General features: G+C 40.7%; 1 protein-coding gene across 1 annotated transcript in view; it reads left to right on the plus strand.

Annotated features, from left to right (window-relative positions):
* The first annotated feature begins 596 nt into the window (after positions 1–596).
* Positions 597–16,493, plus strand: part of PDK3 (pyruvate dehydrogenase kinase 3) — a 56,970-nt gene continuing 41,073 nt past the window's right edge. The window contains exon 1 of the mRNA XM_065630165.1: positions 597–900. Within this exon, the coding sequence (XP_065486237.1) occupies positions 795–900 (106 nt within the window). The 5' untranslated portion in view covers positions 597–794. The remainder of the gene's footprint in view (positions 901–16,493) is intronic.

Raw genomic sequence — 16,493 nt, forward strand, 5'->3', positions numbered from 1 at the left:
TGATTTTGCCCATCGAAATTAATTTTAAGCACTTTCTCAGATAAAAAATGGACTTATGAGGAAATTAAGTATTATTAAGATCTGAAACTTGCCAGGCCCTGGCATGAACTGTCTTCACAGGGAGCACAGGGTTTTAAGAGATTCAGTAGGGCCCCATCCAGAGCAGGCCCCGTGTCCTGATGTGGTGGAGTCTTTCACCTTTAAACCTTGTTCTCTCCATCACTTAAAACTCATTTTGTTACGTAAAACGCAAGCCTTTCTTCTACCGGCCCCGCGCCCTGAGGCACATTAACTCAACTGCAGGAGATCGATTCCAAACACGCTATCAACGCCTGCGGCTGAACGAACGTCACAGGGCAGAAACGGGCTGTGCCGAGGGGCCGCCGGGGCCCCTCCACCGTTTCGGGACAAGCCCCCAGCGCACCCCGCTCGCCGCCGAGGGGTCGCTGTCCCCCCGCCGGCCGCCCCTCCCCGCGAGGCGCCTGCGCCTCAGGGCGCCCCGGCCGCTGGGAAACGCTGGCGGACGCACACACGGACGCAGACACCGTCGCTGCCGCCGCAGCCACGCGGGGCGGGCAGCGGAGGGGCGGATCCCTCCGCTGGCCCCTCCCGCCGGGCCGGGCCGGGCTGCGCTGCAGAGGGTGACGGGCGCCGCCGGGCCGGGCTGGTCTGGTCTGGTCGCTCCGTCCGTCCCCTGGCATGAGCGCGGGTGCCTGCCCCGCTGCGCCCCCAGCGCCTTAGTGCCGCTGCCGGGGAGGGGAGAGCAGCGGAGAAGGAGCCGGGCGGGCCGCGCCATGCGGCTGTGCGGGGCGCTGCTGAAGAGCCCCATCCCCAAGCAGATCGAGTACTACTCCCGCTTCTCCCCCTCGCCCCTCTCCATCAAGCAGTTCCTCGACTTCGGTGAGTGACGGGGCCGCCCGCCGCTGCGGGAGCGGGGCGGGGGTGGCGGTCACCCCGGCTCTCCCACCGCGCAGGAGCGGTGAAGGCCCGCTCGGGGCGGGGGGAGCGGCGGCGGAGGCCGGCCGCCTAGGCCTCGGCTCCTCGCCGAGCATCTGCGCGGCGGGGCCTGCCCCTGCGTGCGGCCCGGGGAGCCCGGGGGGCGCAGTGCCGGCGGCCGGGCCGTGCGCGCTGCTGCGGGGCGGGGCGGGGGCGGCCTGGCCGCGGCTCCCCCGCGCCGGGAGGCCCCGCAGGCTGGTGGAGGCCGTCGTGTGGCGGTTGCGTGCCAGGCGGGGCCCTGCGGGGACTAGTGCGTGGTCGCCGGCAGCCGGCGGTAACCAGCCCAGCACCGCTGCTCTGCCGGGCCGCCCCGGCCTCCGGAGGCGAGGTGCCGGGGGGCTGGAGCGGCGGGTGTGCCGGGCTCTCTTCGTGTTGTTCCTAGACTGCAAGCTCCGTGGGGAAGTGGGTCAAAATAAGCGTTTCTGACCGTCAATTTTGTGAGCTTAGCGACTGAAGGAGAGAGTAAGTTACTGGTCTTGAATGTGAAGTTTTTAATGTGCCATGCGGAGGTTGGCTTAGTTAAACCTCAGGCATGAACTCTGGCAGTACTTTTGTAGGAGACCTGTTATGGAAAATTCATGCGCTTTAGGAAGTGTTGCTAATGAATAAATAGCATTTTTCTTTTCAGGAGCACTGGACCGAAACCCAGGAATTACTTCCGTTCCTACTAGAAAACTGACATTTTGATCTAGATAACAATAAACTTCTCATATCTGTATCAGAAGTTATTTGGCTCCTGTCCTCTAACACAACAGTTGTTTAGATTTTATTATCCTGTCAACGTTGCTGGTAAATATAAAGGCTGTGTGTACCATAGTCAAGCTTAATAGAGTATTCCTTTGTTCTAGTATTACACTAAAGGTAGAAGAAAAAAAATGAGCCAGTGGTGTTAAGCCAGAAGGTGATTAAAAGTGGAAACAGTTGCAGATTTATGGCAGTGGTATTAGTGAAAGAATGCTACAAATACAAAGAGTTTGTTACTGTATCTCAGTGAGACAGGGTTTTCTACCATTTTGAAAAAACATCACACCTTATCCCATGTGACATTAAAATGAGAACCTGACTAGTACCCATGCTTTTCTTCCCTGGTTGCTGCCCACATGAGTCTGTTCTCACTTCCCCAGCCTTTCCTTTGCTGCTGTGGTTCCCCTACTCTGGCAGTTGTGCTCCTTATGCTATGTCTTTCTGTACTGGCAAGAGCAATGGCCTAAAACTCAGACTGTGTTTATTTTAGCTGTGGCACTAAACAAATCATTTTACCATTGTTTGAAAGTTGAGTTTCTAAATTTTTGCTGGGGAAGTATTAGTATTAATGAGACTTTTCATTTGTGACTAGAAAGGTATGAAGATTTCAGCCTTTAGTTGTTGTTCAGGCAAATCTTTGCTTTTTGGTAGGGATTTCTACTGTTCTGCTTTGTCCATGCATTACTGATTACTTTTGGACCTCTCCTGTGTGTCAGACTTTTAGTAATGCTTTTTTTTAACCTTGTAGTATCTGTATTACTTTATGGTTCGGCAAGCATCTAATGATTCTCCAGGAAGGAGTACTCTTATGGTTTTAAGCACGGTTTACATTAGTGGAAATGGAGTAAGAACAGTATGTTACAGCCTGGCCAGCCCTGTGCTTTGGATGTGCTCCAGTCTGTTGTCACTGGATGTGTCTATGGAATCTTGTGTGTGTGCAGGCTATGTATTTAAGTGTATTCATATCTTAAGACCGACAGAAAACTATGTAGCCTTCGACACTTAAAACCTCGGAAGAAAAATATGCCTACGGTTTAGGCTTTGAAGATCACCATCAGTTTCTAAGATTAGTAGTTTTATGTCACATCAGCCTTGTTAAAACTATCAGCTTGATCTTAATAAGTCTTATGGGCCACTTAACATCTCCACTTACTACTTTCACTTCAGTGCCTCTATTTTCTTAGGAAACCCTGAGTAGGAAGATTACAGCAGTTTAATCAAGTAGATTAAAAATAATGTAGTTACTTGTATGTTCCTAGGTGTTGATGGCTTTGGGTAATTTCAAGTTCTGTTGGAGACTTCAGAGACCTAGAGGAGAAATTGGCAACAAAATACACAATGTTGGTGCAAGAATTTTTACCACTGGAGGCATGGGAGGCCTGGCCAATAAACATTTTATCAGGGAACTATGTTACTTATACCTGAATTACTGAAAAAATAATTTCCTGGCGGCACAGGGCACAAGTATTCACGAGACCAAATGTGCTAAGCATAAGGAGTGGGATACTAAAGGTACAGTTCAGTTGTGTTTACCTAGCCTGAATATTTGATGGCGAGAAGGTGCCACTTTGTAATCGGCTTGCAGAGGCTACTAATGTCTTACTTAAAAAGAAGTGGCACTTCTATTGAGCTACGTAAATGTAGTGCTTGTGTTACAAAAGCAGGACTAAATTTTCAACAAATGTTAAGGAAGAAAAAGCCCAAAGGAAATGTGTGAATAACCTCACGGCAGTCTGTGATTTTGTTGTCTGATGTATGTGTGTTTCTTGTACATATATATATATATATATGTAAATGAGGAATTTGCATTTGCTGTAATTCAAATGTATTTGGAGAAATATTTTTTTAAAGTTTATTTCTGACAATAATGAAACTAGAATATGGTCTTTATGTTGTCTTTTTTTGTATTGATTTTATTGGTTTAGACTGAACTGGCTTCTAGATTTTGCAAAATCCTGATGAGAAGGGGAATGGAAACTTTATTTCTTGTGGGCTGAAGAGTCTCTTCAGACACAGTGATGAAAATGTATATAAGACATACAGCTTAGGATTTTTAAAATTACTGAATAACAGTGTGGGTTCTATGGAATACATTTGTGTGCATAGTGGGGCTGTCGAATCTCTATTCTTTTCCAATTATATAAATTAATTACTTTTTAAAACTTTCTGAGGTAACTTAATTCAGCTAATTAAACCACTATAAAAGACAATTTGGCTGTTTAGGCCAACTCACTAGTACTAAAAAACCTGTGAAACAAAACAGAAAGCAATACTTAAAGCAGTGATTCTCAGTTAGCTTTTATAGCTGAGTCCTGTTTGTGTCTACATACCATATTCTGCTGTATGTGATTTATTATACTTTCTGTTGAGCTGGCAACTACCTTTGTAACTGCCACAACTGTGTAAGAGGTTACTGTGTCATGGGCTTGGGGCCTCTGTGTCGCAAAGTATGAGTACTCAGATTGTCTGTTCTTGAATACTGTTCATTCCGTTTCTTCTTACAAAGTGCAGGTCCCAAGATTCTTGTGCAATCTCATTCCTTTGCAAAAGAATGACCTTCCCAAAGTGTGTTTTAATATAAATAAGTTTTGACCTTGTTTAATGTTAGCATGTCATTCTAGGTTTATCTAGGCCTCCATAATTATTTTGGTCTGGAAAACAAACCAAAACCAACTCACTGGATTCAGCTCTGGAAGTTACTTTGGTAGATTTCCTAGTGTGGGCATTCCTAAATGACCCAGTCTGCTATAATTACTAAAATGTCTTTTCTGAAATAAACTTGTAAGCAGAGGTGTAGTTTAACATTGAGGTACCTGAATCTTTGTACACTTTTGGGCCTAGACTGTTTGGGGAAAAAAATGCAGCTACTGGAGATCCATCTTTTGTGTCAGCTTTGATACAGCATCTCATTTTAGATTTACTTCAGCTGTGTAAGGTGGGCTTTAGAGGATGACAGGTTAATCCAAAATACCTAGTAATCTTAATTGGCGGCTACATAGATGGGTAACTCATCAGTCATGTATGCCTGGGGAAAGTAAATAACACATCAATCAGACAGGTCTGCTTGAGCAAAGTAGAGTTTCTATGTCTAGGAGTATCCTAGCATTTAAAAAAAGACACAAAGGAGATTTGAGCTCATTCTGCCTGTGCTACAGGCTGGCTTGATAAGGGCAAAACCCTTACAGCCGTGCTTGAGCTAGTGAGCTCCATGAAACTATTAATACTTGTTTTGGGTCACGTTGGGGTACCTCAGTTGACAGTAAAGATATTAATGGATATTTCATGAAAGGAATGGTTCTACTGAAAAGGTTACATATAAAATAATTAAGCACAAATGAGAGTCATTTGAAGTTGTGCTAGTGCTATATTGTGAATGTATGCCAGTATATTATACCCATCTAATACTTTCATTGCTACTGCTCAGCTGGTGAAGCGCCTTAGGCTTTTGTGAGTCTGTGGTTGGTTTCATCAAAAACATGGACCATGTGCTTTTGGAGCTTGTTTATTTCTGAAGCTATCTTGGCCAGTTGTACTTAGCTATATTCTAGCCTTTTCTGTTTTAAGCCTCAAACCCAATGTGGGTTAATTTTGTACCGATGGTGTTAAACTTTGCTTTTGGTTAGCTCTTTGTGCGTGTAGGTAAAACTTAACAAAATGGCACCCTTCCTTGTTTGTCATATGTTAGCATTCATGTACCATGTAGTTGCTAAGAAGTTTGGACAAAAAAAGTTGTGCGTATACTTAAGATAGACAGTGAATGATAGTCAATTCTTGTTGTGGAATGTGGCTTGGGAGATCCTGATTTTGTAGGTTATAATCAAAATATCTGTGGCAACTGCTACAGCTACTGGCATTGAAAAATATCACAAAGGTTGCAATTTAGTAATTTTACTGTGCTGTGAACAGCTGAGCATGCAGCAGATAATTACAGTGAGTGCATCCAGTTTGGAAATCTCGTGTCGTGGGGCATATTTGAAGGAAAAGGTGAGCAATGGATCCTCCCCATTTCTGAATGTAATTTTTAGTATGAAATTGTTTAATTTATGTGGTACCTATTAAGCTTACCTATCTTGAGGAAATTTGTCAACCTCTTCCAAAACTGACATAAAGAATAAACGAGGTATTGGCATTGCTGTTAGTTGTATGTGCAGTATTAGATCAGGTTTCTGCAAGAGTGTTTACACTGCGTGTTATCTTGTTGGCAGCAGGCATGTGTCAGGGCTGGAACTGAAAACTGGCATTGAAAAGGTAGCTAGCAGACACAAATCGAACAATAAGATGTGGGGGTAGATAAGTAGAGATTGAAAGAAGCCTTACATCTCTAAACATGATTATTAATCTTCTGATGGAAGATGACCATTGGAAGATTTTTTTTTTTAATACAAAAAGATGTTAGAAGTTCTTTTTTTTTAACGTGGTGGTCATGGAGAGACTGTATCTAAGACATTGACAAAGTTTAGGGCTAAAAGATACTGCTAAATAATTACCTCCCATTTATTGCCTGCAGCTGTGTTTTTTTTCTACTGCTGTCTGTGCATTGACCGTAAAACCTTACAGTTGATTTAAATGCATCTTCAAAAAAAATTTCTTCTTAGCATGGATGTTAACCATTGGTATTCTAATCACTGAATAGGATCAGAAAGATGAATGCTAGTCAGACATTACTGTCTCTTATTTTCACCTGACTGGCTTCAGCTTTCAACCAGCAATTTTGTTATAGCTTTCATTGGTAGCCTGGGATCCTTTGATGCCTGGAATTTTTTCATTATGAGGTATTTGTACACTGTGATGGAGTAATTTGTCTTGATTTGGTAAAGCTAAACACATTTGTTAAATGAGTTATTTTAAGCCTTAAGAAAAAAACCCATGGAATTATATTTTTTGGCTTTTCCAGGCTTTTCAATATTATTCTTCAAATATGTCTGTTAGAGCTTTAAATAGAATCCCAATATGAGTTTTGCCTAGCACTGGAATAGAATAATTTTACTGCTGTTTTGTTTTTACCTTGCAAGACTAGGCTCTTGTCACAGTGAAAGCTGGATGTACAAGCTGGATTGTGTGTCTGCTTTTGGTCTTGAATTGTTTGGGAGTTATTGCTATTCTGTATTCAGTCCTTCATTCTCTAGATCTGAGCGTGGATGAAGTTTGCATTTCCTAATATTAAAAAGGGTTTTGTTTGAATGGGCTGTAGCACAGCAAGTAGCTGGAAGGCTTTGTTAGATGTAACTGTTATTTGTTACTTGTTACTATTTACAACTCTGCTAGTCTCTGGCAGGCAGTGATATTCCAATGCTATATATAATACAGAAGGTTTTTATAGGGCCTAATATTGATTGTTGTGAAGGTCTGGAAGAGTCATTGTGGTTAGATAACTTTGTTTGGTAGTCACTATTGAACTGTGATATGATAGTACTCCCACACACACAACTATCTTTATGTAATATTAGATAATGGTGCATTTCATTTACAGAATTATCTGTATCAGTCACTTTTGGAGGTTATTTCAGAAATTAAATGTTCTTGTTTGATACTCACTTTTTTTTTTTAAGAAAAGGTTTGTTTTCAAATTTTATACTACTAGTGCAGTTCTGCAAAGGTCTCAAGAAAAATTTTAGCTTTCATTTAGATTTTTAACTATTTTGATTATGTGATAAAGGAACACTTCATTTCTATGAGTAATTGAGACTTCAGAGATTCTGAATTCAGTATTTTAGTATAGTTATAGTACAAATTCCATAAATTGCTGTGGATGATTGACCTAAGGCAGTAGATTTCTTTAATTTTATTTTTATTTTTGGCTCTCACAATGCCTAGACATTGGAAATTCTGCCTTCAGTGATCTGACTGGCTACTTGTCTGTAAGCACAGACTTATAGTCTGCAAGTGAACATCCTCCAACTGATGGAATTGATTATGTTTTGCCTCCCTAAATGGCAGAAAAATTTGTAGTCTGCATTCTGTTTGTCTTTGGACTGTCCAAAGGTGCCGCTGCAATCCTCTGCCTTCAGGTACTCAGAAAAAGGAGATGATGTTATGCTGTGTACATACATATGTGCACACTCCTGCATTTTCTTGCTGAAGCCCATATGGCATTGAAACAGATGGTTGAATACCTTTTGGTGAAAGAAAGAGGACAAGAACACCAAATCTGCATGAAGCAGCAAACAGTGCTAGTTGCTGTGGGTGTTTTTATGTTTGTTTGGTTTTTTAGCAAGTAACAGAAGTGATAGAGAATACAGCTTGACAGAAATTGAGGGCTTGGCAAAACTGCTTTCTGGAAGGACAGAAAGGTAGGATTTGTAGTTTTTGAAGATCTAAGAACGTTTGGGACACCTTTTTCTTCCAGAAACTGGTAGAAATTAGTGAAGTGCCTGCTTTAGTCCAGATTTGGACTGATGAGCAGGTACTTGGAAATCTGAGACATAATTAAATTTTGATGAAAATTATAATGAATTGATAGCATTCCTTCCCCTCAGGAATGGAAGAAGTGACAGGTGGTGATTTTAAAGTAGTGTAACATTTACAGGCTAAGGAAATAGGTAGGGTCTCTCCTAAGATATAAGGATTATAAGATGATCTGTCAGTTTCTGAAGGAGAAATTCTGATGCAGGCAAAAATAAGAGTGTGGTAGAGCAGTGGTAGGAATTCCAGAAATACTGTTTGTTAAAAAGGAATCATAGGAAAACTTGAAGCAAGGACCTATATCTCAGGTTGTGGTACAGATAACAGCTAAGGTGAAAAGTCAGGGGATAGAAAAGCAGAGACAAAGATGCTAAGATAATTTATAGTAATTGGGGAGAATGCTGAAGCATAGTGTTTACTTGATTAAAGTACGTACATAATGATAAAGACTGCTGAATTCGTCTTTGCTTTGATCTTCAGAAGAAGATAAATTGTACCCAGAAACTTAAAGGAAATCCCAACTCTCCTGACCACTTTCTTCTGCAAACGTGAGTGGCCTGGTGCGGCGCAGCTGTTGCTTATGGGCTTTGTGGAAATAACTGATGGTAATGGCCCCAGGGCTATGGAAGTGGGAAAAATATGCTACTTGTCTTTTAAAGAAAAGAAAGAGGAGGACACTAGGGTAAGTCAGATTGACTGAAGTAGCTGAGAAAATGATAGAGCTGAGAATGAAGTAATGCATAGGTAAGCACCAAGAGATAATAAGGTGCTAAAGAGACAATAAATTATGTTAAGGCAGTCTGATTTCCAGGTTAATTTGATGTTTGCTAAGACAGTAGCAGGAGATACTGTACTGGCTTTTTGTCAAGTTTTGGCACAGTCTGTGTGAAATCGGTGATTTAAAACAAACAGACACCACAAAAAAAAAATGGAGTAACTTTAAGATGAGATTGCTACATAGTAGATGTCCAGCGTTCTGGTGGTTGACCCTGTCCAGCAGCTGAGCACGCACACAGGTACTTGTTCCCCTCCTTCCACTCCCTGCTGGCATGGGGGTGAGAGAACAGGGAGGGCACAAGTGAAGTGACTCCTGGGTTGAGATAAAGACAGTTTAATAAGAAGGGAAAGAGGAAGAGAAACCAGTGATGCAAAGGCAGTCACTTGGCACCTCCCACAGGCAGAGCAATGCCCAGCCAGTCACAGTGGGCATGGCTGTCTTGGGAGACTGAGCCCCCTAGGTTTGTATTGCTGGGCATGACATCATGTAATGTGGAACATCCCTTTGTCCAGTTTATTTCAGCTGTCCTGGCTTTGTCCCCTGCCAGCCTCTTACCCATCCCCAAACCTACTTGCTGGGGTAGAAGCTGAGTGCAGGAGAGAGAAAGCCCTCATGCTGTTCAAGTACTGCTCGGCAATAGCCAAAACATGGGTGCGTCATCAACACTTCTAGTCAAAAATCCAAAACATAGCACCTTGTGGGTTGCTGTCAGGAAAGCTGACTCCATCTCAGCCAGGCTCAGTACACGTTTATGTGGAATAGTTTATCATATATACTCTACGTTTCACTGGCAGTTATTGATCTTCACAGTACTATTCTGTGGAGAGTTGTACTTCTCCAGTTCACCATAGCCTGAAAGAATATAATCCATAATGGAATTAGGAATAGATATAAGAATTGTTTTATCTAATTCCATAGTTACTATATTAAAGCAGCTTTACTTGATGCCAGTTATCCTCAATATATTAGGGGTTTTTAAAGGTCTCCTTTTTCCCAAAATTGCTACAGTACTTTACAGGTTGCTACTTATCCTTTTAAAAATGTTTAGGATTTTGTGTGTGTTCCTGGAATCAGTTAAATGTTATTTTTCTTCTTGGAATAGTAGGTTGAAAGGGCAGATTAGAGCACTGAATGGTGACTCATGAAAGATACAATTCTCCCTTTTCTGATGCTTTGTGTGTTATAAGAGACTATTATATTAACCCTTTTTTCCTCTGAACCTTTCTGTGTGATATTTTCTCTCACATACATGTTTCTTTGTGCTATTTGTTTAAATTATTTTCTTTGCCTGGGCAGAGTCTACTCTTAATCTGTGTGTGTATATATATATATATAAAAACTGGCACATTAGTTTGTAGTCAATGTAGAATAAGTAATACAGTATTATAAATACTTTCGCTGACTTAATTCCTTAAAATAGTGCGTGTACAAATTTTAGTCAATATTTTTCAGGATCAGGTTTAAGACTGTGTAAACAGAGAAAGATGTAAAGAAGTTACAAAATGACTTTTTGCTAGAAAATAATTTACATTTTAACTGCTGCTACTTTGATTTAGTCCTTGTTTATTCTTTTCTTAAAGATTTTGTAGACTGAACAAATACATTTCAACCCTGGCAAGTAACAGTGGCATAGAGGAATCCTCTAATCTCTTTTGAAATGTGGTTTGTTAATCATCAAAAGCATTTTGCAACAAGATGTTTAACAGTCTAATACATTTCACCTCACTGAGTCTGAAGGGGAAACTGGACCGTGTGGTACTGGCAGTATTTTTATGTAATTGGTATTACCTGTGTGAGTCTTTGCTCACAAACATTAATTTTATTTATACTGGAGATTTGGAATATGTTTCCCTTTGGCACATTGACAGGGACTAAAGGATAAAGTGGAGATTTGTATTTGGCTGGAACAGTTAATGGGAATTACGGAAGTTTTCCATAAAGGTCAGCAAGGAAGTCGTCAAAGCTGTGAGAGCTAGGGAGAGTGTTAAAAAATTGGAATATCTAGTTATAACCTTCAATATGAAATAGATCTTCACCTTTTATGGGAGGAAAAGGTGATTATAAGGTCATAGGAGCAAAATTCAGTCTTTTCCGGTCAGTTTATTGTAACAGAATCTGATCAGAGAGCAATAAACAGGTTTCTTTGGCTTACTCTTTTAAGCCTCATCTCCATTTGGAAGAAAAAAAATTAAATTTGTTTTAAAATCTTAAGTCTGACCAGAACAAAACACTAAATGTCTTTTGTCCGGGATCTCCTGTTTGAAAGCCATAGAGCCCCTTTGCCATGTGGGCCAGGATTGATGTGCTGCACAGTGTGCACACCCCTTTCCTGCTCTTGGACTCTTTCCTGCTTGGGTCTTAGGAGCGTTTGTAGAAAAGGAGCTGGTGGAGGCTGAAGAGACACTTTATTTTTTTTTTTTTTTTTTTTAGAGGCTGCTTGTGCTTGGTTAGGGACGGAGTCTTTGGGTTGCTTGAATAGCTCTAGGATCAGGAACCTGATCTGGGCCATGGTTTCTCTTGAGAGCATTTTGGCTCTTTGCCTGTCATGTGCTATGGAGAGTGCCTGTGATATGAGCAAGACAAAGCTTAGCTGCTAAAATGATTCATCTGACTTTCAACCTACTCAAAAATTCCCCAGGGAAAGATGACCTTGGGCCTATGTGTCTAAAAAATAATACAGACGGTGGGTAATTGCTCGAGCACCTCTGCATTAAACTTATCGATCCTTTTTATTACTGTGCTTTCTCTTGGCAAATGCTTTAAAATACTCAAAGTTATTTCATTATTAATAGAACTGAGTGGTAGGCAGTTGAACATTAGTTTTAGATCAAGGAAACTTATTTTAAAAATTCATGCTCTTATTTTAATTTGGGTTGTTCTATATAATACATGGTACTGGTTTACAGCTTTTACAAGTGAATGTCTGATAACCCATTGCTCTTGAGAGAGAAACGTATGTCTTCGCTTGAGTCTTTTCTGTGACAGGAAGGCTGTGGCTTTAAGACTTAAAATTAATGATGGCAGTTTGACTAAGACTTCAATAGATCTGCAGCGTCGTGTGCATCTGTTAATTGCTTCTGTTTATCTGTTCCAGTTCAGTAGTAAGTTAAGCTGCTTTCCAGCACAGTTTCATTTGGAGGACCATTTACTTGAAACAGGCTTACTGCAGTTTGAAAATTGTATATTATTATTATGTTGTTATTACATTAGTATACAGCTAATGTAATAATAAATGTAATGATTTTGTCCATGTTGAGCTGTCCAGCTGTGGTAATGACAGCTGTCTGACATTTTGTCCTTAACCTGCATTTACATGAAAATGTGAACTTTATTTTGGCACCAGTGGTAATCATCTATATGGCCATAGTAATTTAGACACATAAGACATAAACAAGTTGACTCTTTCCGAGATTTTTGAAATAAGTATCTCTTTTTCTGTACACAAATCGTAGTTATTCTTATTTAATTTTGAACTTAAGTTGAAGCCTAGACCTGTGATTGTGAATAGGATTTGGACTGGTAATTTAGACAACACAGTATAGGCTAATAGATTCTAATTAATGAATGGTATCCTGAAATTTTAATTTGGAATAGAAAGTACTGAAGTGGGTCTGGCAGTCAAAGAATGCTTGAGTCTGTTGTCAGTTCAGTTGCATAAATCAGAAATGGTTTATTAAGCTCAACTGTTTCTGTACTTACTTCAGCTCTGGTAATTTATCCATATGCTGTGTCACATGAGTGTTAGAAAGTTTAACTGGAAAGCTAACTAGCATGTGAGCTTCCTAGTTTGGATTGCACTTAGCAGTGAAATAGCATAGAGTGGAAATCAGTGGTTGTACAGTGTTAACTAAATTCTCATCTATGAGCATAAATAATTTAGCTAGAGAAGACTTGAGCACCTGTATCAGTGTGCTTTCCCTTGGACTGCAAAGGTACAACTAGTAATGGGAACTGGACTGAAGAACAGAAACAAGTTAGGTGGGAAGGCTTACTTGCAGACTAATTCCTTTGGCTTTAGCTGATTTTTCTGGCAGTAGTTATTTAACAAAACTTAATTGTTCAGACTTCATAAAAGTGATATGTTTATTGTAGTGCAGTAAGATCTAAAAATATTTTCTTGTCCTTAGTTCTCCAAGTTTTATTTTTTGAAACTTCAGTTTCTCCAGTCTCTTAATATGCTAATCATATGTGCCAAGTGAAACCATGTCCTTTAAAAAGGCCAATTTAATGAAGTTATTGTAAGTGTTGGTGGAAGTAGCCTCAGACAGCAGTGAAGAAACTTGAGCTGAAGCTTAGGTCTGAGCTCTGTAAAAACAGGCCGAAAACCTAAGGTTAGTTTAGGCTAGATCCTTAAATTGGGCCATCTGCTGGCTACCTGTGTTGCAACAGCTGTACAGGCGGTGAGTGCTTTCCTGTAGCACAACATGGTAGGTCAGAAAAGGGAATCCAATTTCAATATATGGCTTTCTTGGAGGCAGCCTGTGGTACAGAGTGAGGGTCAGCAAGAGTCAGCATCTCCAGTTATGTTGTGTGTGTTCTTTTTCCCCTTTGCTTCATCATCTTCATTGGGTTTTTCAAGGCCCTGTCTATTACCAAACAAACAAACCCTGTATGCTTTTTGTGGGAATGATATTTTTAGTGGTTGGTGAGATAAATACCTAGAGAGTATGCTGAAAATGTCTTTATTTCTATTGGGGAATAGGAATGCTTTGGGGGTTATAGTTGTTTTGGTTTTATATTGGTGTGTGGTGTGGTTTTCTGTTGGTTGTGTTTTTCTTTTGGTTTTGGTTGTGGGTTTTGTTGTTTGTTTTTGGTTTGGGGTTTTTTTGTGTTTTTCTGTGTGTGTGTTGTGGTGCTGTTTGGTTTTGTAGCCACATTTATTTGGGCTCTGCAAGCATAGCTTGTTTGCCATTTAATATATAGCACATGCTCCTGAAGTAGTGTAGAATCAGTGGAATTAATTGATCCGTCTTTAGTTCTGTTTTCCTAGCTTTGGCAGCAAGTTATTAAGTTTTAGCCTTTGCTCAGTCTGCTCTGATGCCTTGATCTTTTTATGTGTTCTTTTGAAGCTTTCTCCCATCCCTCTGCTTCATTTTTTGTTTGTTTGTTTTGTTTGCCTGTTGGAGCTAAAAAGTATTTTGGAAGTTCCAGAGAAGAGAGCAGATATGGTTGATCACTCCTGCCTTTCTGTCTGTCTTCCTTTATTTTGCCCTAGATAAAATCAATAATAGTTTCAGAGGGATAGGAGGTGTAAGGCTTCTGATCTTGTTTTTATGGATTCTGAATGGAGTCCCTCCTCTCAGACATACAACAGGTGAGACTTTGCTGCTTTTGGGTCTTAAAGTAGTGTGGTATCTAATGTCTCAGCTCTGTGTTAGATATGTAGTTAATGGAGAGAGCTAGACCTCTGAGTGCAGTGAAAAGACTAAAAGGAGCACTTTTTTGTCCCATCTTTTCTGACGGTTAAGTGTAAATACTCAATAACTACTGATGCTTTTATGATGTGACTCTGACAGTACAGTACCTGCTGGGGATGGGACAGCCATATTAGGCTTTCAATGCAGGTGACTTTGATTGTCATTGATGAAGGGCTACTACTGTCATCTGTTCTCAAATGGGTATTTCATGAACGTGGGAATCTGACAGCTAAACTGAGAGCGTTTGATAATGTTCTGGAGGAATGAGAGTTCACGGTCTCGTGTGGAGTTTTTTCCTCTCATCTGCAGGAAAATCAATGTTTGTGTACAGCCTTCTGTATGCAGCTAATCCTTTTGTACTCTGAATCTTGGACAGCATAGTGTTGCTCTGGCAATTTGTAGAATTGGCCAGAATTGAATCAAGGTCTGCTGCATGTGTGTGAATAGCCTCTACGTTGTGATGCTTGGTCCAGCTTTGCAATGATTGTCTAGTTGCATGATTGCAATGGAAGGAGCTAAAAAGATACTGGTTCAGAGGGAGCACTGTGGTGAGTGCTTGTTCCTTCCAGTTGAAAGATACTTTTTTTTTTTTCTCTTACATGCTACAGGGATATGATCCTAGAGCCTGAGTGGGCCTTGTTGTCAATGTTACCTTTGTTTTCCATTTCTTAGCACTATAGGTTAAAAGGTGAAAGAGAAAAACAGGAAAGAGATGAGTAAAAGTTCAGAGAAAAGTTGAATCCCAGAGAGGGGAAAATAGGTTACTAGAGAAAACTGTCTGAAAGTAGAACTCTGCTTCCTGAATTTCCTTTAGATTGAAGGTCCTCCAGTGGTAATATTGATGTATAACCTTGAAACATTCTACTTTTTAATCTTTTCCCATCTGATGGTGTTACATTTAGAAGACCTAATGCATTCAAGCCTGCTTCTGTTACCTGTGTTACCTCGAAGCTTCTGGATCATGTTTTATTTATGTTTTCTTATCCTTTTTTTTTCCTCTGATACCTGTCCAATTGAATAAATGGCATGATTTATTTTTAGTGGAAATGTCAAACACCTTATCACATCTAAGAAAATAGAATTGATACTAAATGCCAACTTCAGGGTGAACTTTTTATGAAAACTTCATCTCTTACTGTGTTATTTAAGTACATTTATGTGTATTCGCAACTTAAACTTGAGCAAGGACAGACAAAACAGTTCTTCAGGTGTGCAATACTTCGCTCCATAAGCAAATTCACCGTCACTGGGAGACACACTCTCTCTCGTGGATGGTGACTATTCCAAATGCAGCAATGTGTGTGTGTGTACCATTCAACCTGTATGGTTACAAACTCTGGCTTGTTTCAATCATCTGTAAGGTTGTTATGTGGAAGGTTGTCCATAGAATATTCTTCACTGACCTTAGTTTGGTGTAAAGTCTGGGAGATCACTGCTTAGATCCTTGTTTGACTAATGTATCTTCTTTTCACTATGTTGAAGGCTGTATCTGTTGTCAGTTTGTTATATTGCACTTAAAAAAAAAACTCTCAAGATTGGCATCACAATCTCTCTTTGGTACTAGTTTTGAACTGAAAATTTGAAGGTGGCAGAGAGGAGGCCATGAGTATGCTTTTCTATATGACTTTTGTATAGAGTGACTGACTAGCCCAGACAGGTAAGATTGTTCAGAAAATTGCAGACGGTAGAGCATTTATTACAGAATCACAGAATGGTTGGGGTTGGAAGGGACCTCTGGAGATCATCTAGTCCAACCCACCTGCTAAAGCAGGTTCACCCATAGTAGATCACACAGGAATGTGTCCAGGCAGGTTTTGAATGTCTCCAGAGAAGGAGACTCCACAACCTCTCTGGGCAGCCTGTTCCAGGGCTCTGGCACCCTCAAAGTAAAGAAGTTTTTCCTCATATTCGGATTGAACCTCCTATGCTTCAGTCTGTGTGCATTGCCCCTCATCCTTTCGCTGGGCACCACTGAAAAGAGTCTGGTCCCATCTTCTTGACACCCACCCTTGAGATATTTATAAACATTGATGAGATCCCCTCTCAGCTTTCTCTTCTCCAGGCTGAACAAACCCAGCTCTCTCAGTCTCTCTTAATAAGAAAGGTGCTCTAGGCCCCTCATCGTCTTTGTAGCCTGCTGCTGGACTCCCTCCAGT

This window comes from Caloenas nicobarica, chromosome 1, assembly GCF_036013445.1.
Source record: "Caloenas nicobarica isolate bCalNic1 chromosome 1, bCalNic1.hap1, whole genome shotgun sequence".
NCBI lineage: Eukaryota > Metazoa > Chordata > Aves > Columbiformes > Columbidae > Caloenas > Caloenas nicobarica.